Here is a 15,379-nt window from a genome sequence, read left to right on the forward strand (position 1 = left end):
AGTATTTTTATCACATACCTGCATCCCATATAGAACAATCAAAGCAGAATGATTTTTGCCTCAAACATTAAGGACTACATCCTACTATCTAGAACAATCCTTTTAGAGTATTTTTTCCTGTAAGTCAGGTGCAATTGTGCATATATACTTCATTTAATGATACATTTAATATAATTTTATATGCAGCCATGCAAAAATCACTGTACATTTGACTAGACCGCTACAAAGTTTGCTACAGTTTGAGCTGCAGCATATAGTTCATACATAAACAGCTTTGACCTATGCCCTAAGAGCAAAAGCAGCTATAAACTCACCTGACTTCTAATCAAAGTTTTTAAAAAGTAGTATTTCTTTTCCATTCAAAATGTTCTTACCTCTTCCTTTGTCTTTTTTGATATGACCCTTAGCCAGTCTCCAATCATGCTGAGGACAGCTGCAAAGTAAGCAAGCCCAACAAGGATCCAGAACCACACCACTGGCTTATAAAAATCTAGGTACTCAATATCTGATCCCCCTGAAAAACAATACAATTAAAATTAAAGCAGACTTAATAGTTACAGGTACAAACCTGTTTTTTAATTATTTATTTTCCTAAAAAAAAAAATAAAACAAACCAAAACTCGGTTATTTTTCTTACAACTGCTTATCTTTTCTTACTCAGGCAAAAATTCATAGCAAAATGTTTTGTTGAATTTGAATAAACAATGATATAAATTCATCCACTCCTGATAACACAGTTTGGAGTACGCAAATTTTAGACAATGATTGCTAATCATTACTAATAATTAAAAAATGAGCAGAGATCAACTGATTCAACTTCTGATCCATCATTATTTAAGGTAGAGGTCATTGAGGAGAGCTTGAATGAAAGGACTTCCCACCTGCTCCAAATAACAATGCTGTACTAGATTTTAAGTATTGCTCTGGAATACGTAATCTGTTCATATCCTGTGAAATTTCATTTTACAAGGACTTTGAAATGCACCTTAATACTTACATGAATCCTTCAGCCCTAGTAAAGAAGCATAGCACCTGCATTAACAAGTGTCCCTGTTGGGTAGGCAAACATTATCATCTCCGTTTTGCAGAGAGGAAATCGGGATGCAGGGACTTGAGCTAAAATGATCATACTCAAAAAAAGGTGGATAAAATAGATGTCAGCTGAAGGCAACTTTTTTGAATCTCACTGCTGTAAGCACTAGTTACTTCCTTCCTCCCAGTGTTAAAGTAAAAAAGGATAAATTTCAGAGATGTCTGTAATGGAGCTTTCAGGTACAATACTGCTACAAAGAACAGATGCCTTATTTCCACACACAAAAAAGTTATGTTCATTCAGAGCTCTTGACAACACAAAATAACTCACATTTCACATCTTGCAGTGTAATAAAACAGAAGCCTTCGGCTTGCAATTCAGCTGTGTCACGATAAATAAAATCAGGCTCCTAGTTTGGATTGCTGCATGTAGAAGTCGGATGTGTATTATCTGCCCACAGTTGAAGAGACTGTACGGTAAAACCTTTTTGGGCACATTAAAGTAGTCTGTACAGGTACATAATATGTTGCTTTATGTATCTGCATCCTGTACTGAAACAGTCAAAGGAAAACTGGCCCCAAAACATCAAGCACCTTGTTACAGTAACATGATTAACTCTCATGAGGAGTAATGTTTTCCTAGCTGCTAATATCCAGTCATTACAGAGGTTACATGCAAATAACAAAGACTTTTACTGATGAGTTATCTTGTACAGAAGCCCTCATAGACAGAAATTTTGTTATTCTCATGTCATTAAATCTTTTCATCAATAACATCCATTGAGCTATAGTGGTTTACTCAACTATCCAAGAGAACCAAGAATCCACATTGCAAAAATAGGTATGCTTTGACACCTGCACAGTCACAGGTAAGGTAGAAGACAGGATTCTGAACAGGGAACAGAAGACAGCCAGCCACCAAAGGGCTGAGTTTACCACAGCCCAAGACAAAGAAATATCAGAAATAAAGCAATTTGTTAAGATCATCCAGTCCATGTCAATCCAATAAAACCAGATTTTAGGGATGATTTGCCCCAAATTTATTGTCATTCAAAAAATGGTTGGTTACCACCGTGCCTTTGCTCTGTCAGAAGCTAGTAATGAACCCTACTCAGCGGTTCATCTTCTTGTCCAGCTGTTTGTCCGATGCACAAGTCTCATATAAAGCAATCACTCAGTTGGATTCTAATTTTTGGCGTTTTAAGTCTATAAACTGAAATTGGAACCTAACTCTGACAGTTTGCAGGGAGCATTTCCTTCACCTTTTATACCTGATTTGTTTACAGCAAGGCTAATTAAAAGGGCAGGAGTTAGGACACATTCATACTCTATGAGTTTTCTTTACTCTCTGGCCAGGAGATGGCTCCACCTAGCCATGCCCAAAGGAGTTCAACTTCCCTAAAGTTAGAAAGGGACAGTCAACAACACTTTAGGAAAGAGCTTAATAGCTAAAATCTTTATTAGCTGTTGAGTTTCTGAATTTCAAAGACTGCTTAGATGAGTCTCAATTTAATGGAATATCAGGGAAAGACAGAGATATTTAAGGATGTTTGTACTGAGGTAACTACTGTCTCCTGTGATGCTTAAACATCACGGAGTGCTATAATGCATTTACCTGGCAGTGTCATTAAATAGGATTTCACTGGCAGAAGAACATGATCAGAAGTCAACTGTACTGAATTTAAAGTAAATGGAATTCATTAACTACTGCTTTACAATTCACATAAATAAATACGAATCTATTTGGTATGAGTATGTATAGGTAAATGTCATTGTACTGAAGTATATGAGATAATTAATCTAATTATTTTACTGTTAACACTGTAAAAAGCATATCAACATGATATATACGCATGGATTTTTCATAGAATAGTTTTTACTTAATGCTCTCATCTTTCTTTTGCAAAACAGATTACTTCCTATAGCCATTTAGGAAGCAAAATGCTGAGAAGACAGAAGCTGAGTTTTGTTGTCTGTTTGGCAAAACCAACTTTGTGGGCCAAGGGACAAAACTTGTTTCCAACTTTGTTTGACCTCTACCTGAAATAAGTTACAACCACAATAAATTAATATATGCCTCAACTGGAGCGTGCTTGCTCTTTAACTAGAAATCTCACTGCCACAATCTTTTACCAACAGCAGCCACAATTCATTGCTGAGGTGTTTTGTGGGAACAATTTGATCCAAAGCCCCTTGAGGTCTGTGAGAAGTCAGAGAGTTTTTCCATCCACCTTCATCACAGGCTATTGCATTGCTGCTGCCACCATTCTGAGATCTCCCAAACAACTTTTAAATTAGTTTGAATTTTCAATACTTTGGAAGGCATAGGTTATTTTATGGCCCAAACACATATTCCTTACTGAGGTGAAAAGCTCTATTTCGTGAAAGATGGTATTAGAGAAAATGTCAGGAGTCAGCATTAGGACAGAGTCTGGTTCTCAGGTAATGGATCAGGATTTCAAATCTATGTATTGTTTATTTATTTATTTATTTACATAAAACAAGTACATTTTAAGTAAACAATTTTTTTCATTGTTGCCACTTTTTTCCCCATTCTTTCTACAGCTAACTGACTCAAAATAGGAATATGTGATTATTTTTGTAAAGTTGTCTGGTTTTGTTTGCATTTTTGCTTCATAAGTAGAAGCAGAGAATAGAAAGTGCTATTGGTGTTGAGTATCTTAATTCCAAGCACAAATTTCTGGGTTATTCAGAAGCTGGCCCTTAAAACTGGAAAATGCCTTTTTTTTTTTTTTTATCAGCAGTACAAATTATTCTGGGTATAGAAATGCTGTTAAATCCAAACACAGTTTTAGTTGCAGAATAATGGGTAGCTGTCCATTATCCCCATTGTGACAAACCTGACCAACAGCCCTAATCCAGAAATGTCATTTATCCCACTGGAAAGAAATATGGAAATCCAGCCCTGCAGCTTGAAAGGAATTACCTCTGAGGACTGCAAAAAGGGATGGAGAAAGGCTAACTTACGTGGAGACATGGAGAAGTGGCATGCTTGGGACGAGATAGCTTTGCATTGACTTCGAGGGAGAACATCAGTAGGCTGTACAAGTTACTAGATGGCATTCAGTGGAAAATGGAGAGCTACTTCAGAACACAAAGCACAACTATAGAACACTCCTTATACACTGCCCTATTCAGAGATCAAGCAAGATGCAGCACACTGACTTCAGCTTAAAGGAGGCTGCATGGTTCACACCAGACAGCCCCTGTTATGGATGTGAAGTCCTGAGGTGGCAAAGAGCACTTCCAAATGCAAAAAAAAAAAAAAAAAAAAAAAAAAAAAATTACAAAAGAGCACACACTTCTTATGGGATGCTCACACAGGCTTCTTGCTCAGCCTGGCAGTGAATTCTTTATGTAGAGGTTTTTCTGCCAGGTAAGTAATACCACATAGTAAGAGCACATCAACTGGGATGTTATGACCACCAGGTGAAGCACTCCAGTTTGGTGACATTAAACAAGGCTAAAATATCTCAGTGCTCTACAACCTGGGTCACAGGCTGAGCAATACAGCGCAAACCCAGACCATCTGTAATACAGTGGTGGCACACCAAATTCAATTACAAACCAAAACAGTAAAGAAGTAATAAGCTAAAAATCAGAGCTCAAAAAAGGGAAAAACAACCCAAGAAACAAAGAAACAGAAATGAACCAAAAAAAAAAAAGAAATGAAGAAAGAAAAAGAGTCAGAATACATTTTTAAAGTGAGATTTGCAAAATTCTGTGATCTGTTGAATTGGACTGATTGCAGCATAACCTTATATCATTATTATGCCCCACTGTGAAACAGACTACTGATATGCTATTTATGTATCTGACCTCTACTTAATTCAGTCAAGTTTTGGACATCTTATCTAATTTAGTTTCGAAACTTATTAGATTATCTCCCTTAGAAATATTTGACTATACCTTCCAATCTGCACTGCAATTAAAGGGTTTATCTGCACATACGAACAATATATTTTCATGTTATACTTAAATAAACACATAGGTCCATGCTAATTTTAGTACTCAGTAATATCTTTCATTATACTAGAAAATTACACATTTGACATGAAATTTCTTTTCTCTTTCACAGAATATTCATAATATTGGCTGGATTTTCTTCTGTCACATTAAATTCAATGGTTTCTCTTGAAAGCAAGAAAAGGGATGTTTGACTATGTTCTGGTTTTCATAAGACTGTGCAGGCTTTAGTACAGCTTCTTTCATTTTTTTAATGGAAACCTACAACAATAAACTTCCTTGGATTACAAAAAAAAAAAAAAAAGACTTATTTCTCTACAAATTTTTTTAAAAATTCAAGCTCTGTAAAAATTAGAAAAATCAAACCTTTTCATAAGACAGAGAAACATTAATTTGCGGTTTTGGAATACGGTTCTTATATTTTCTTGAACATGCACTACAAGGGCTCTTCATCTTTTTCCTCCTTGCATGCTCCTTGAGTGATCAGTCTTTCATGTCTGCCTTAAGGATTCTCTTGCAGTGGAAACTGCAGCTGAAATTTCCATAGGCTCCAAATAGCAACCTAGATTCTGAGTACAAAAGGGGATGTTTTGGCATTCTAGTTTCTGGGAACAGAGTACTTGGTTCTCCAGTAGGAATGAGAAGAAACTTATAGAAAAATTCTGGATAACTCTACAAGAATTTCTAATATGGCAACCTGCACTACAGTCTTTAACATCAGTATGTTCCTGAATCCCAAGTTCTTCTGCCAGCTTCCTTTTGATATAGCTATTCAGAAACACGCTTTCCTTTACCTCCTAGAAGTTCTTGAAGGCTTCTTTTCAACTCTGGTGCCAGAAAGTAGCAAGTTCCACGTTAGTGAAAAATGACAGATATTGGAAGAAATGTTTCTTTTAATCCCAATACATGTTATCACAACCATGACATTTGTATGTAGGGCTTACAAATTTCTGCAAGTTCTCAGAAAACTTACGACAGTTCTCAAAAAAAAAATGCCAGAGTATTTGTAAGTTTTCAAATATTTAGGATTTTGGGATTTTTAAAGGAATATTATGAGCCAAAACTGACACACAACCATGAAATATCCTATGGAACTCCAATATGCTACAAGAATTGCTGATTTTATTTTTATTGCTAAAAGAGTTCACTCCACTGTAATTGAAAATTGGAGTATCCCTGCCCACCACTCTGCTTTAGATTTGACTATAATTCTGAGTGGAAGAAGGTAATTTCCACTTTAAGTATTATTTTAAAAAACATGCCTCTCTGGCCAGGAAACATCAGAAAAAAAATGAATAAATTAATGCCAGTGTGAGTTTCTTTCCAAATGAATTGCCATCTAGGCACTAAGTGGGTTGAAGTGTTTCTTCCTGCTGCATGCCTCACCGTGACCAAAACCAAGAACACCATGCTCTAGAGTCACAATTTCAGATGCAATACCCATATTCTATCATGACAATCTCCCCTACAGCCTTATACAACATTACATGCCTTAACTCTACATGCTTGTTTCACTCTGTTTACGGTACTATGTTCCTAAAATTCAAGGAGATGGTATTCTAGATGAAGCCTACCACAAAAATATCAATGGCCCTTAGTGTCTGTATGGTACTTATGACTTACCTAAAAGAAAAACAAGCAAATCATGAAGACAACTTACTGATTTAGCATGCAAAAGATTCTATATACTTCCTCACAACTACTAAGGAAGCCTAGCCCTTAAGACAAATTTTATCAGCTCTATTGAGAACTTGCAGTGTAAATTTTCTTCAAATAGCTTAGTATTTATGCACACCAATGATTGTAGGCTTCCATAATGCAAAGCACAGAAAATTAATAGCTTGCCTATTTTTCAGAATTTTTATTTAACTAGACAATTATGTACTGGAATGACAAGGAAAAAAAATTACATATTTTGAAGAATCCTTCAAGTCATCTGCCATAAACTGAGTATGTTAGTCCACACAAAGTTGGTATTTTCAACTTCATCCCTGACAAAATACAGTCTAGTGGCAATGTTAACCTCCCAGTTATGATGGAGATACTCAACTAACTCTGTTCTCTTGAGCATCATCTCTGCAAGTACAAATCCAATTCCCACAAATTGGAACCCTAAGTCAATATCATATTACAGTGCAAATACAAGTCTTGTGCATGTTACTCTAAAACAAAATAGAAAACTTTCATGATGTTTTGACATCATGCATTTACAGTGGAACTTTAAAATAAAAAAAAATGTATATGAAGTGAACCATAAAAGGCCATAGCGATAGAACAATATAATTCAAGGACATTCTGTAGAAAGAGAGAGTGTTTCCTGGTAAAATTAAAAAACAGACATTATGTGGGAACAAATTATTATATCAAGTGGTCTACAAATAGAAAAACCTGTGGAAATTTATAATGAGAGTAATGATGAATGTACTCAGTGTTCCAGTTAGAGCCAAGTGGGCCATTTCACATAATACCTTACAGTAATTATAACCAGGCCTTCATACACTACTATTTTTATTCCCTGACATACATGTACCCCTCAGGTACAAAAGTTTAAAACACCCAGACTCTTGGCTGGGAAAAAGCATACATTTTTTATTTGATGCTAGTTAGAATCTGACCAGAATCACAAATTCCTGAAGACAAAATGGAAATAAGAGAAACAATATGGGAAAGGGAGTGAGACATATTCAAAAGAATTATGGAAACATCACAAAAAAACTATGTAAGAGTCCAAATGAATTTCATTTGCCATTTTACAGCCCAGTTTTTAACTTATAAGAATCTTTGGCAACTTCTCATGTGGTCTTTGTTTGTTTTTTTTTTTAAACAGCTTGCATAACCAAGTATGTTCAACACTAACAAAATTTCCCCTCATTTTACCAAGATCATTTATGAATATGCCGAACAGTTCAGCCACTTCAGAGATCTCTGTGGGACTTCAACCTGAAGAACTTTTGCCAACAACAAGACCAGTCGCATTCCTGTCATCAAGGCAAAATTCAGGCAGGCCTGCAAGTCACTAGGAGGAGCTCCTCAACCTGAGACCCTCACCTTGGTGCTCTTGCACTCATGCAGCAGCTATGGCTACAGATGGTACACGAGAAGAGCCTACACCACACGGATCTCTACCAGAAAGATTTCCCTCCAGCAGAGTAGCTCACTGACAGCAGCGCAGCAATGCTATCCTGTCTTTCTCGGCCAACTCTGCCTTGCACAGAGTTCAGAGGTGGGAGAGAGGCATCTCATGAAAGAGAGATGATGGTCTTGCATCAGGAGAAGCAGGAGATCAGGCTGAAGAGAGCAAATCTCAGACTCAGTGCACAAAGCTCTGAATTTCTAATCCTCACCTCAACACATGACTGACTCAGACCAACAGACGTCCTCAACACAGACAACATATACTTACTCAATCCTATTCTAAGAAGTGGTCTAACACCACTAAAACCTTTTCAAGAAAAAAAAAAAATTATGCAGAGAACTGGCCCAAGATTTTTTTAGCTCATTTTGACAAAGTTATTTGCAACCAATCCAATCCATGTTAATAGAACCGTAGAAGTTGGATACATTATCTATGGGCTTTACTAAACTTTCTTACATTACAAAACACAAATGGACAAATGCATACATAGCAAATTGAAGCAACAAAGCACAGAAGCAGGACACAACAGCAATAGAGATATCTCAACGGCAGAAACAGAGCTCTGGAACACCACTTTGGACGTAAGAGATGCACACAAAAACTATGTCATGTAACTTCACAAGGTGAGACATTTTAAGTGACTCCAGCTGTAAAAAAAAGTATTCAGCAGACTAAAATACTATATTAATTCTTGCACTTCACTCAGTCTGTAAGAACAAAAAAAAAATCTACCTAAAAATTAGGTAAAGTATCTTTTAACAGTACAGGAGAAATAAAAAAAAATGGAGTATGCAGAGACAGAGAGCGTGTATTTCATTGTCCCACCTCCTGTTTCTAGCCTGCCATGTGAGCCAAGATGGAGGCAGGCCCCCTCACATGCCCTGACACAAGAATGATAAAGGGTAAAATTGAGAGAGAGGCACCACAACAGAGCTGTGTCTGTCCCAAAATAATACAAAACACAGAACATATATCACTGTGCAAAATATTACAAGATAAAGAGTTATAAGAAAATCTTACCTGCAACATAGTCACCAAATCCAATGGTAGTTAAAGTGATAACTACAAAGTAAATTGCATCTAGTGTGCTCCAGCCTTCTATGTGCTTGAATATAACTGCAGGAAGAGCAACAAACAGCACGCAGCCGAACAGTATGAATATTATTGTTGAAATTATGCGAATCTTTGTCTGACTCACATTCCATTTCTGGAAAGGGAAGGGGAAAGAGAGGAAACTCATCGTTAATAAAACTGCACCACTGTACATACATAAGCATCTATCAGCCACAGCAAGCACTATGTTGCTCAAGAGGACAGTGCATTGTAATTCTCAAACAAACAGGAAAATCAAAGCAGGGTTTTGTTTTGAAAGGCTTTTCAAAACAAACTTGACTACTCTAAGAAACATTTGCTAGTAGTAAATGCAGACCAGAGCTGGACTCTTGTGGCCAAGTTTGTGATCTGGCTGGGTCACATGTGTAGCACTCATTAATATTAACAGTTAATCATGCTGAAGTTTTGGGTGGAGGCTAAATATCTGAGTGAGCTTCAAGCAGTTTTTGCACCTGCGGTGTCTCCACTTTTGTGCATCCACAAATAACTGAATAAAAAACGTTAATTTTAACCGTACAGTTCTTTCTAATCAATAACTGGCTAGACAGAACCACAGAAAATAAAGCTGAAAGAGAGAGATCACCTTTTCTAAATCTGCATCAAGACAAAACCAACCGAACGAAGCCAATACAGATCCATTACTGGCCAAGCAATATCTGATCATACTTAACAGTTCTTGTCATCAGAAAGTTTTCCTAATGCTTAACTTGCATCTCATCTCCTTCAGTTTAAGTCTACTATTATTGGTCTTAAACAAGGCAAACAAAAAAATTGCTACTTTGCACTTTCCAGTAAACTTTCACAGGTGTTTTCTTTCAGTCATGTATTCTTTAGACCAAACAAATACATTTCTTTCCATCTTTCTTCACTCATCCATTCTCATAGCTATCCCTTGGCTCCAACCAACTAATCCATGTTTCATTAGATGTTGTACTCAGAACTAGATATTTTTTTTAAAATCGCAAAATAGAATGGAAGGATCCATTCTTATGCTTTATTTATTTACACTCCTATTTATACTTCTAACTATGATGTACGCTTTTCACAGCAGTACAACATTATTCCACGTTATTTTATGAGCCCCTGGAGTCCTCAGAACATTTCTACAAAATTGCACCTAGACAACTCTTTCCTGACATGTAATTGCATATTTTATTATTCCGTCTTAGAGTACTTTTAATTTGTCCTTCTTGAATTGGATCCTATATATGCAGGCTGCTTCTCAAAATTCTCAAAGTAATTTTGAATTCTAATTCTGTCCTCCAACTTTTAGTTCTCTGTAGATTTAATGAACAAAGTCCTTTATCTGTTGTGTAAACTATTAATGAAATTTAACAGTACCGAAGATAGAACAGACCACTGCAAAGGCCCATTTGACATGCCCTGCCAGTTTGACAATTTTCCTCTCAGTACAGTTTCCGTCCATCCAAAGCATATTGGTTCAACTTAAAGTAAGCAAGGGATTGTACAAAACTGAAAACTTTCACAAAAGGATACCAAAAATGAAATCAGACTGCTCATGATACATGTTTTCTTGTATTTAAGTTTAGTGCCAATGGAAACTATGTTTTACAGTCAGCATGACAAAGGTCCAGCTTTTGTAACTCAAATCACAGTATTAGTTTGTTATGGCAACGTGAAATTCCCTGCTCTGACCCATCAGCATCTCCCAGTTCTTCTTTGGACAACTAGTAAACAGAACAAGGGAATGTTTCAGACTGCAACATGTAGATAGGTGTTTTCATTCAGAGATCGACAAAAGAGAGCAAGATGCTGCTTTTTATGTTGGGGCATTCTTGTTGTAGGGATACATGCATTACGAAAGAAGGAAAATCATTATTCCTACGAGCAACAGGCTAAGAGACACACAAATTGGTCTCAAATCTTTTATGTTTTTAAGCAAAAAAAAAAATAAAATTCAGTAATAAAAAAACCCAGAAAGGATAAAAATAAAATGTTCTTATGGAAAGATCTTGCCTTTTTTGGGCAAATATCAATAGAAATTGGTGTTATTCACCAGTAACTTGTCTGGACTTGAACTGCAAAGTAAGAAATATCTGCCTTTTCTTAAAAAACTCATATTTACCTGTTGAGTAAGACTACTCAGCACAGCCCCGGTTTGCTTTACTTCAAAAATAAAGTCATGGCATACTCTTCCTATATAGAAAAGATTAGGGCTTGTTGCAGAAAGCCAATCTTTCTACAGCTTGCAGTGCTAATGCAAACAGCTACACTCAGGCTGCTTACTAAGCATTCACTGGATATGACGTTCTGCTTATCAAAAGACAAACAGTATTTCATACATGTTTTGAATATTAGGTAATAGTTAAACCGACAACATTTTATTAAAGTTTAGTAAAACATCAAAATGATTAATTTTATTAAGTTTCATTATGCCAATTATTCTACATTTCAAAAATCTCAGTAAATACATTTTTAATAACTGCTTTAGTAAAATACAACCTTAATAAACTCTTCTGTGTGCAAAACAGACTAAGTTAAGTAAATTAAGTTCCTCTGCTAGAATTCAGAGCATTTGGTTGTTAATGACTGGATGTGTCTGAACTTCATGAATATCTACACAAGCTTCTAATCTGTTTGACAGGTCTCTTCCTCTACAGAAGCTGTGACACTTTGCATGAATAATTAAAGATCAGTTAAGATAATTAAAGAAAATGAAGGGCATGAACCCCTAGGCTGTGCAAAGCAGTTCATCAGAAGAGGCTGAAAATACCTTAAACAGTAGAACATCCTACAGCATAGTGAGGAGTCCACAAAGAGGAGTCCAGTGTCAGGGAAGCACCAACAGGCTCTGCACCATTTAGGCTGTCCTGCTTCTGTGAATGCCCAAAGGTTTAGTCACCTACAGACCCATAAATCTGGAAATGTAGGTGCCTACAAAGTGTAAGCATTTCCTCTGGTATGATGGCATCTGAATAGAGATTTTAAGACTTGTGATTTTAGGCTTAGAAACCAAAGGTCTTCTGTGAATCAAATCAAAGCAATAAAAATTTCTACATGCTACCCCTACAGCTCCACTCTTCCATCTCTCTGACTCAGTGATTTCCTACCACAATCTATATGACAACCTTTAAAGGTAAACATCACAGCAAGCTTAGAAGTATAAGAGCAAAGTAAAAATAAAATGTTTTGGATCTTTTTCCTCTTCCCAGCCATAATTGTTGTAGAAAATGTTGGGCTTCATCCAATTCTCAGTTAACAATGTTCAGCAACATGTTCAGATTTTGCAAAGTTCTTCCTACCATTTGCTTGACATCTGCTTACAATGATGAGCTATACCGTTTGTCAGACTTTTCATTTCGCTTGTTAACTTCAGAACAACGAGAAGCATGAAGAACAAAAGAGACAGTCAGCATACTCACAACAAAGGTATCTTCTACTTTGGCAATTCCTTTTCCAAAGATTGTCCCTAGCTGATCTCCAACACCAGCCAACAGAAAACCAAACAGAGGAATTCCCAGTAAGGCATAGATGATACAGAATATCTTTCCACCTTGTGTGCGTGGGGAGATGTTTCCAAAGCCTAAATTACAAACAACTTGAGATGTTTAAAAAGTTACATATATTACATCACACATTTTAAAAGAACAGTTTGCAAATAAGTCCTACTATGTTAACCATATGACACAGTAAATATTGTGAAAAATCAAATGAAAGTGTAGATCATATCATCCTCTTTGAGCTAAAATTAAACTGCTGCACAATTCACTGCTTTTTTAATATATATTGTCTATATACTGTGGAGAAGAAAAACTCTCACATTAGAGAAATATTCTTTTATATTATTTAAATAAACAACAGCTTTTCTTATCCAATACCTGTAGTTAATACCCTTTTGGTATTTGCCTCTGCTACCTGGAAATGTCTGTTACTGGACTTTTAACTTGCAGGCTGCAGTACTTGTAAACAAGATACAGTTTTCCTTCAGATGTGGTTTGGTTTTTTTTCTTTCAGTGTTTTGAAGTGAAGCAGCCTTTAAAAAAGCCACTTGGATGAACAAAACGGGGAAAACCATCCATTCGAAAGTGGAAATCATTTTGTCTTCACTGGCTTGTGTAAAGGAGCACCTGAGATGCCTGTAATAGCTCGATTGATGCTGGTCTACTTACAACAGAGAAACTGTAATACAAAGAGCAGTGGCCCCAGCATCTGTGAAACGCCCTCAGGTGCATCTCCCAGGACTGGTACTTGAACGATTTGCCCAAGGTTACCTAGGCAGAACCCTGCAGACAAGTTTCATGAGCATCAGTCCTCAGTTTTAATTCAAAAGTTTTTCTTCTCCAAAGGATCCCTCAATGTTTGAAGGGAGCAGCAGGGCAGTTGTAGTAACACCCCAGCACTTTTGACACTGCTTCACTTTTCATCACGATGTGCAATTTGAAGAAAAAAAAAAGACTTATTTTGTCACGGGGTGGGGGGGAGCACGGAAAGCCTTTTGTCAGAAAAAAATACTTATTTTCCATGGAGAAATATCATAGAATCATGGAATGGTTAGGGTTGGAAGGGACCTTCAAAGGTCATCTGGTCCAACCCTCCTGCAAGAAGCAGGGACATCTCCCACTAGATCAGGTTGCTCAGAGCCCCATCCAACCTGGCCTTGAACATTTCCGGGGATGGGTCATCCTCTCTGGGCAACCTGTTCCAGTGTTTTACAACCCTCAGTGTAAAAAAATTTTTCCTAATGTCTAATCTAAATCTACCTCCCCCTGTTTTGAAACCGTTACCCCTAGTTCTGTCACAAGTCCTGCTGAAGTGTTTCTCCCCCTCTTTCCTATAAGCCCCCTTTAGGTACTGGAAGGCCGCTATAAGGTCTCCCCAGAGCCTCCTCTTCTCCAGGCTGAATTTTTAAAAAAGTTACATTTTTTGATGGAAAAAAAAAAATGTAAAAAAAAAGCAAAATATTTTAGCAAGTAATTCAGAAACTTATTTCTCAGTGTCTTAATTAAATATTAAAATAGATACTTTTCATATACACAAAAATTATTCAATGAAAATCCAACTTTCATGTGAAAAAGCTGATAGATAAATTTTATCAGGTCTACTGAGAACTTGCAATGTCAGTTTTCTTTCAGTTTTCTTCGTATATATGCATAATGACTGTAACCTTCCACAATGCAAAGCACATTTAATGAATAGCTTATCTATTTATCAAAACTTTATTTAACTATTTTGAGCATGTTATTTTACCATAATATAGATTTTCTTTGTGAAACCTATTATCTTAATTTTTGGTTCTGCTCTCATGTAGGTAAGCTACACCAAAACTGTGTCAAAACTACTTTTTCCTTTCAGTACACAGGAGACAAAGTTCATATTTTCCCCAAATCATGACAAATAAACCCTGTCAAACTAAACATAAAGAACCACATTATAGGAAACATCATCAGTCACAGGTCATGGAGTCCTCCAACTTCGTTAAGTTTTCCTTGCACTAATGTAGTAAACGAAGTCCATCTCAGGCAAGTGGAATAAAGTCACAGTGCCTTTAGTCCAACCTAGTATGCTTCCCTAACCCAGCGCCAGGGCTAAAATTACACATTACTTTAATTCAGGAAATTTTGGCCCCACTGAGTTCATTTTGTCCCTTCATGCACCAAGCAGGAAAGACCTTTGAGTTTTGAAATAAAATTAGCTCATCACCAACCAAAAAGGGACAAACAGATCCAAGCTACTCTGTTTTCATAAACATGCCTGTTTATGCATCAACAGGAGCTGGAATGGTTGCCAGGGCGCAATTCTTGCGGGGTCTTAATGCAATTCAGAATCAGGGTTCTGGATAGACCAGATTTATAACAGTTGTACTAGAGGATTTGGAAATAGCGCTTTTTTTGTTTGTTTGTTTGGGTTTGATTTGGGTTTTTTTTGTTGTTTTTTTTTTGTTGTTGTTGTTTAAGAACTGTATTCACTTGTTTTACAAAAGCAGTGTCTCGTAATGGTGACAAAATACCAGACCAGCGAAGCACGTGCCAAGCAGGCAGTTTTGCTTGCTTAGCTTCATAAAGCAAACTGGCATTCTCTGTGCATCCCACAGCTAGTACAGAGACAATTGCTGCTCCAGCATACTTCTCATCTGCTGCTAATCAGTATGGG

At 36.6% G+C, this 15,379-nt stretch overlaps 1 protein-coding gene across 1 annotated transcript in view; it reads right to left on the minus strand.

Annotated features, from left to right (window-relative positions):
• Nucleotides 1–15,379, minus strand: part of KCNK2 (potassium two pore domain channel subfamily K member 2) — a 113,030-nt gene that overhangs the window by 18,237 nt on the left and 79,414 nt on the right. The window contains exons 4-6 of the mRNA XM_086744274.1: nucleotides 12,652–12,812; nucleotides 9,176–9,362; nucleotides 375–514 (exon numbers count right to left, since the gene is read on the minus strand). Of these exons, the coding sequence (XP_086600400.1) occupies nucleotides 375–514; nucleotides 9,176–9,362; nucleotides 12,652–12,812 (488 nt within the window). The remainder of the gene's footprint in view (nucleotides 1–374; nucleotides 515–9,175; nucleotides 9,363–12,651; nucleotides 12,813–15,379) is intronic.

This window comes from Chlamydotis macqueenii, chromosome 3, assembly GCF_036417535.1.
Source record: "Chlamydotis macqueenii isolate bChlMac1 chromosome 3, bChlMac1.mat, whole genome shotgun sequence".
In the NCBI taxonomy this organism is placed as follows: domain Eukaryota; kingdom Metazoa; phylum Chordata; class Aves; order Otidiformes; family Otididae; genus Chlamydotis; species Chlamydotis macqueenii.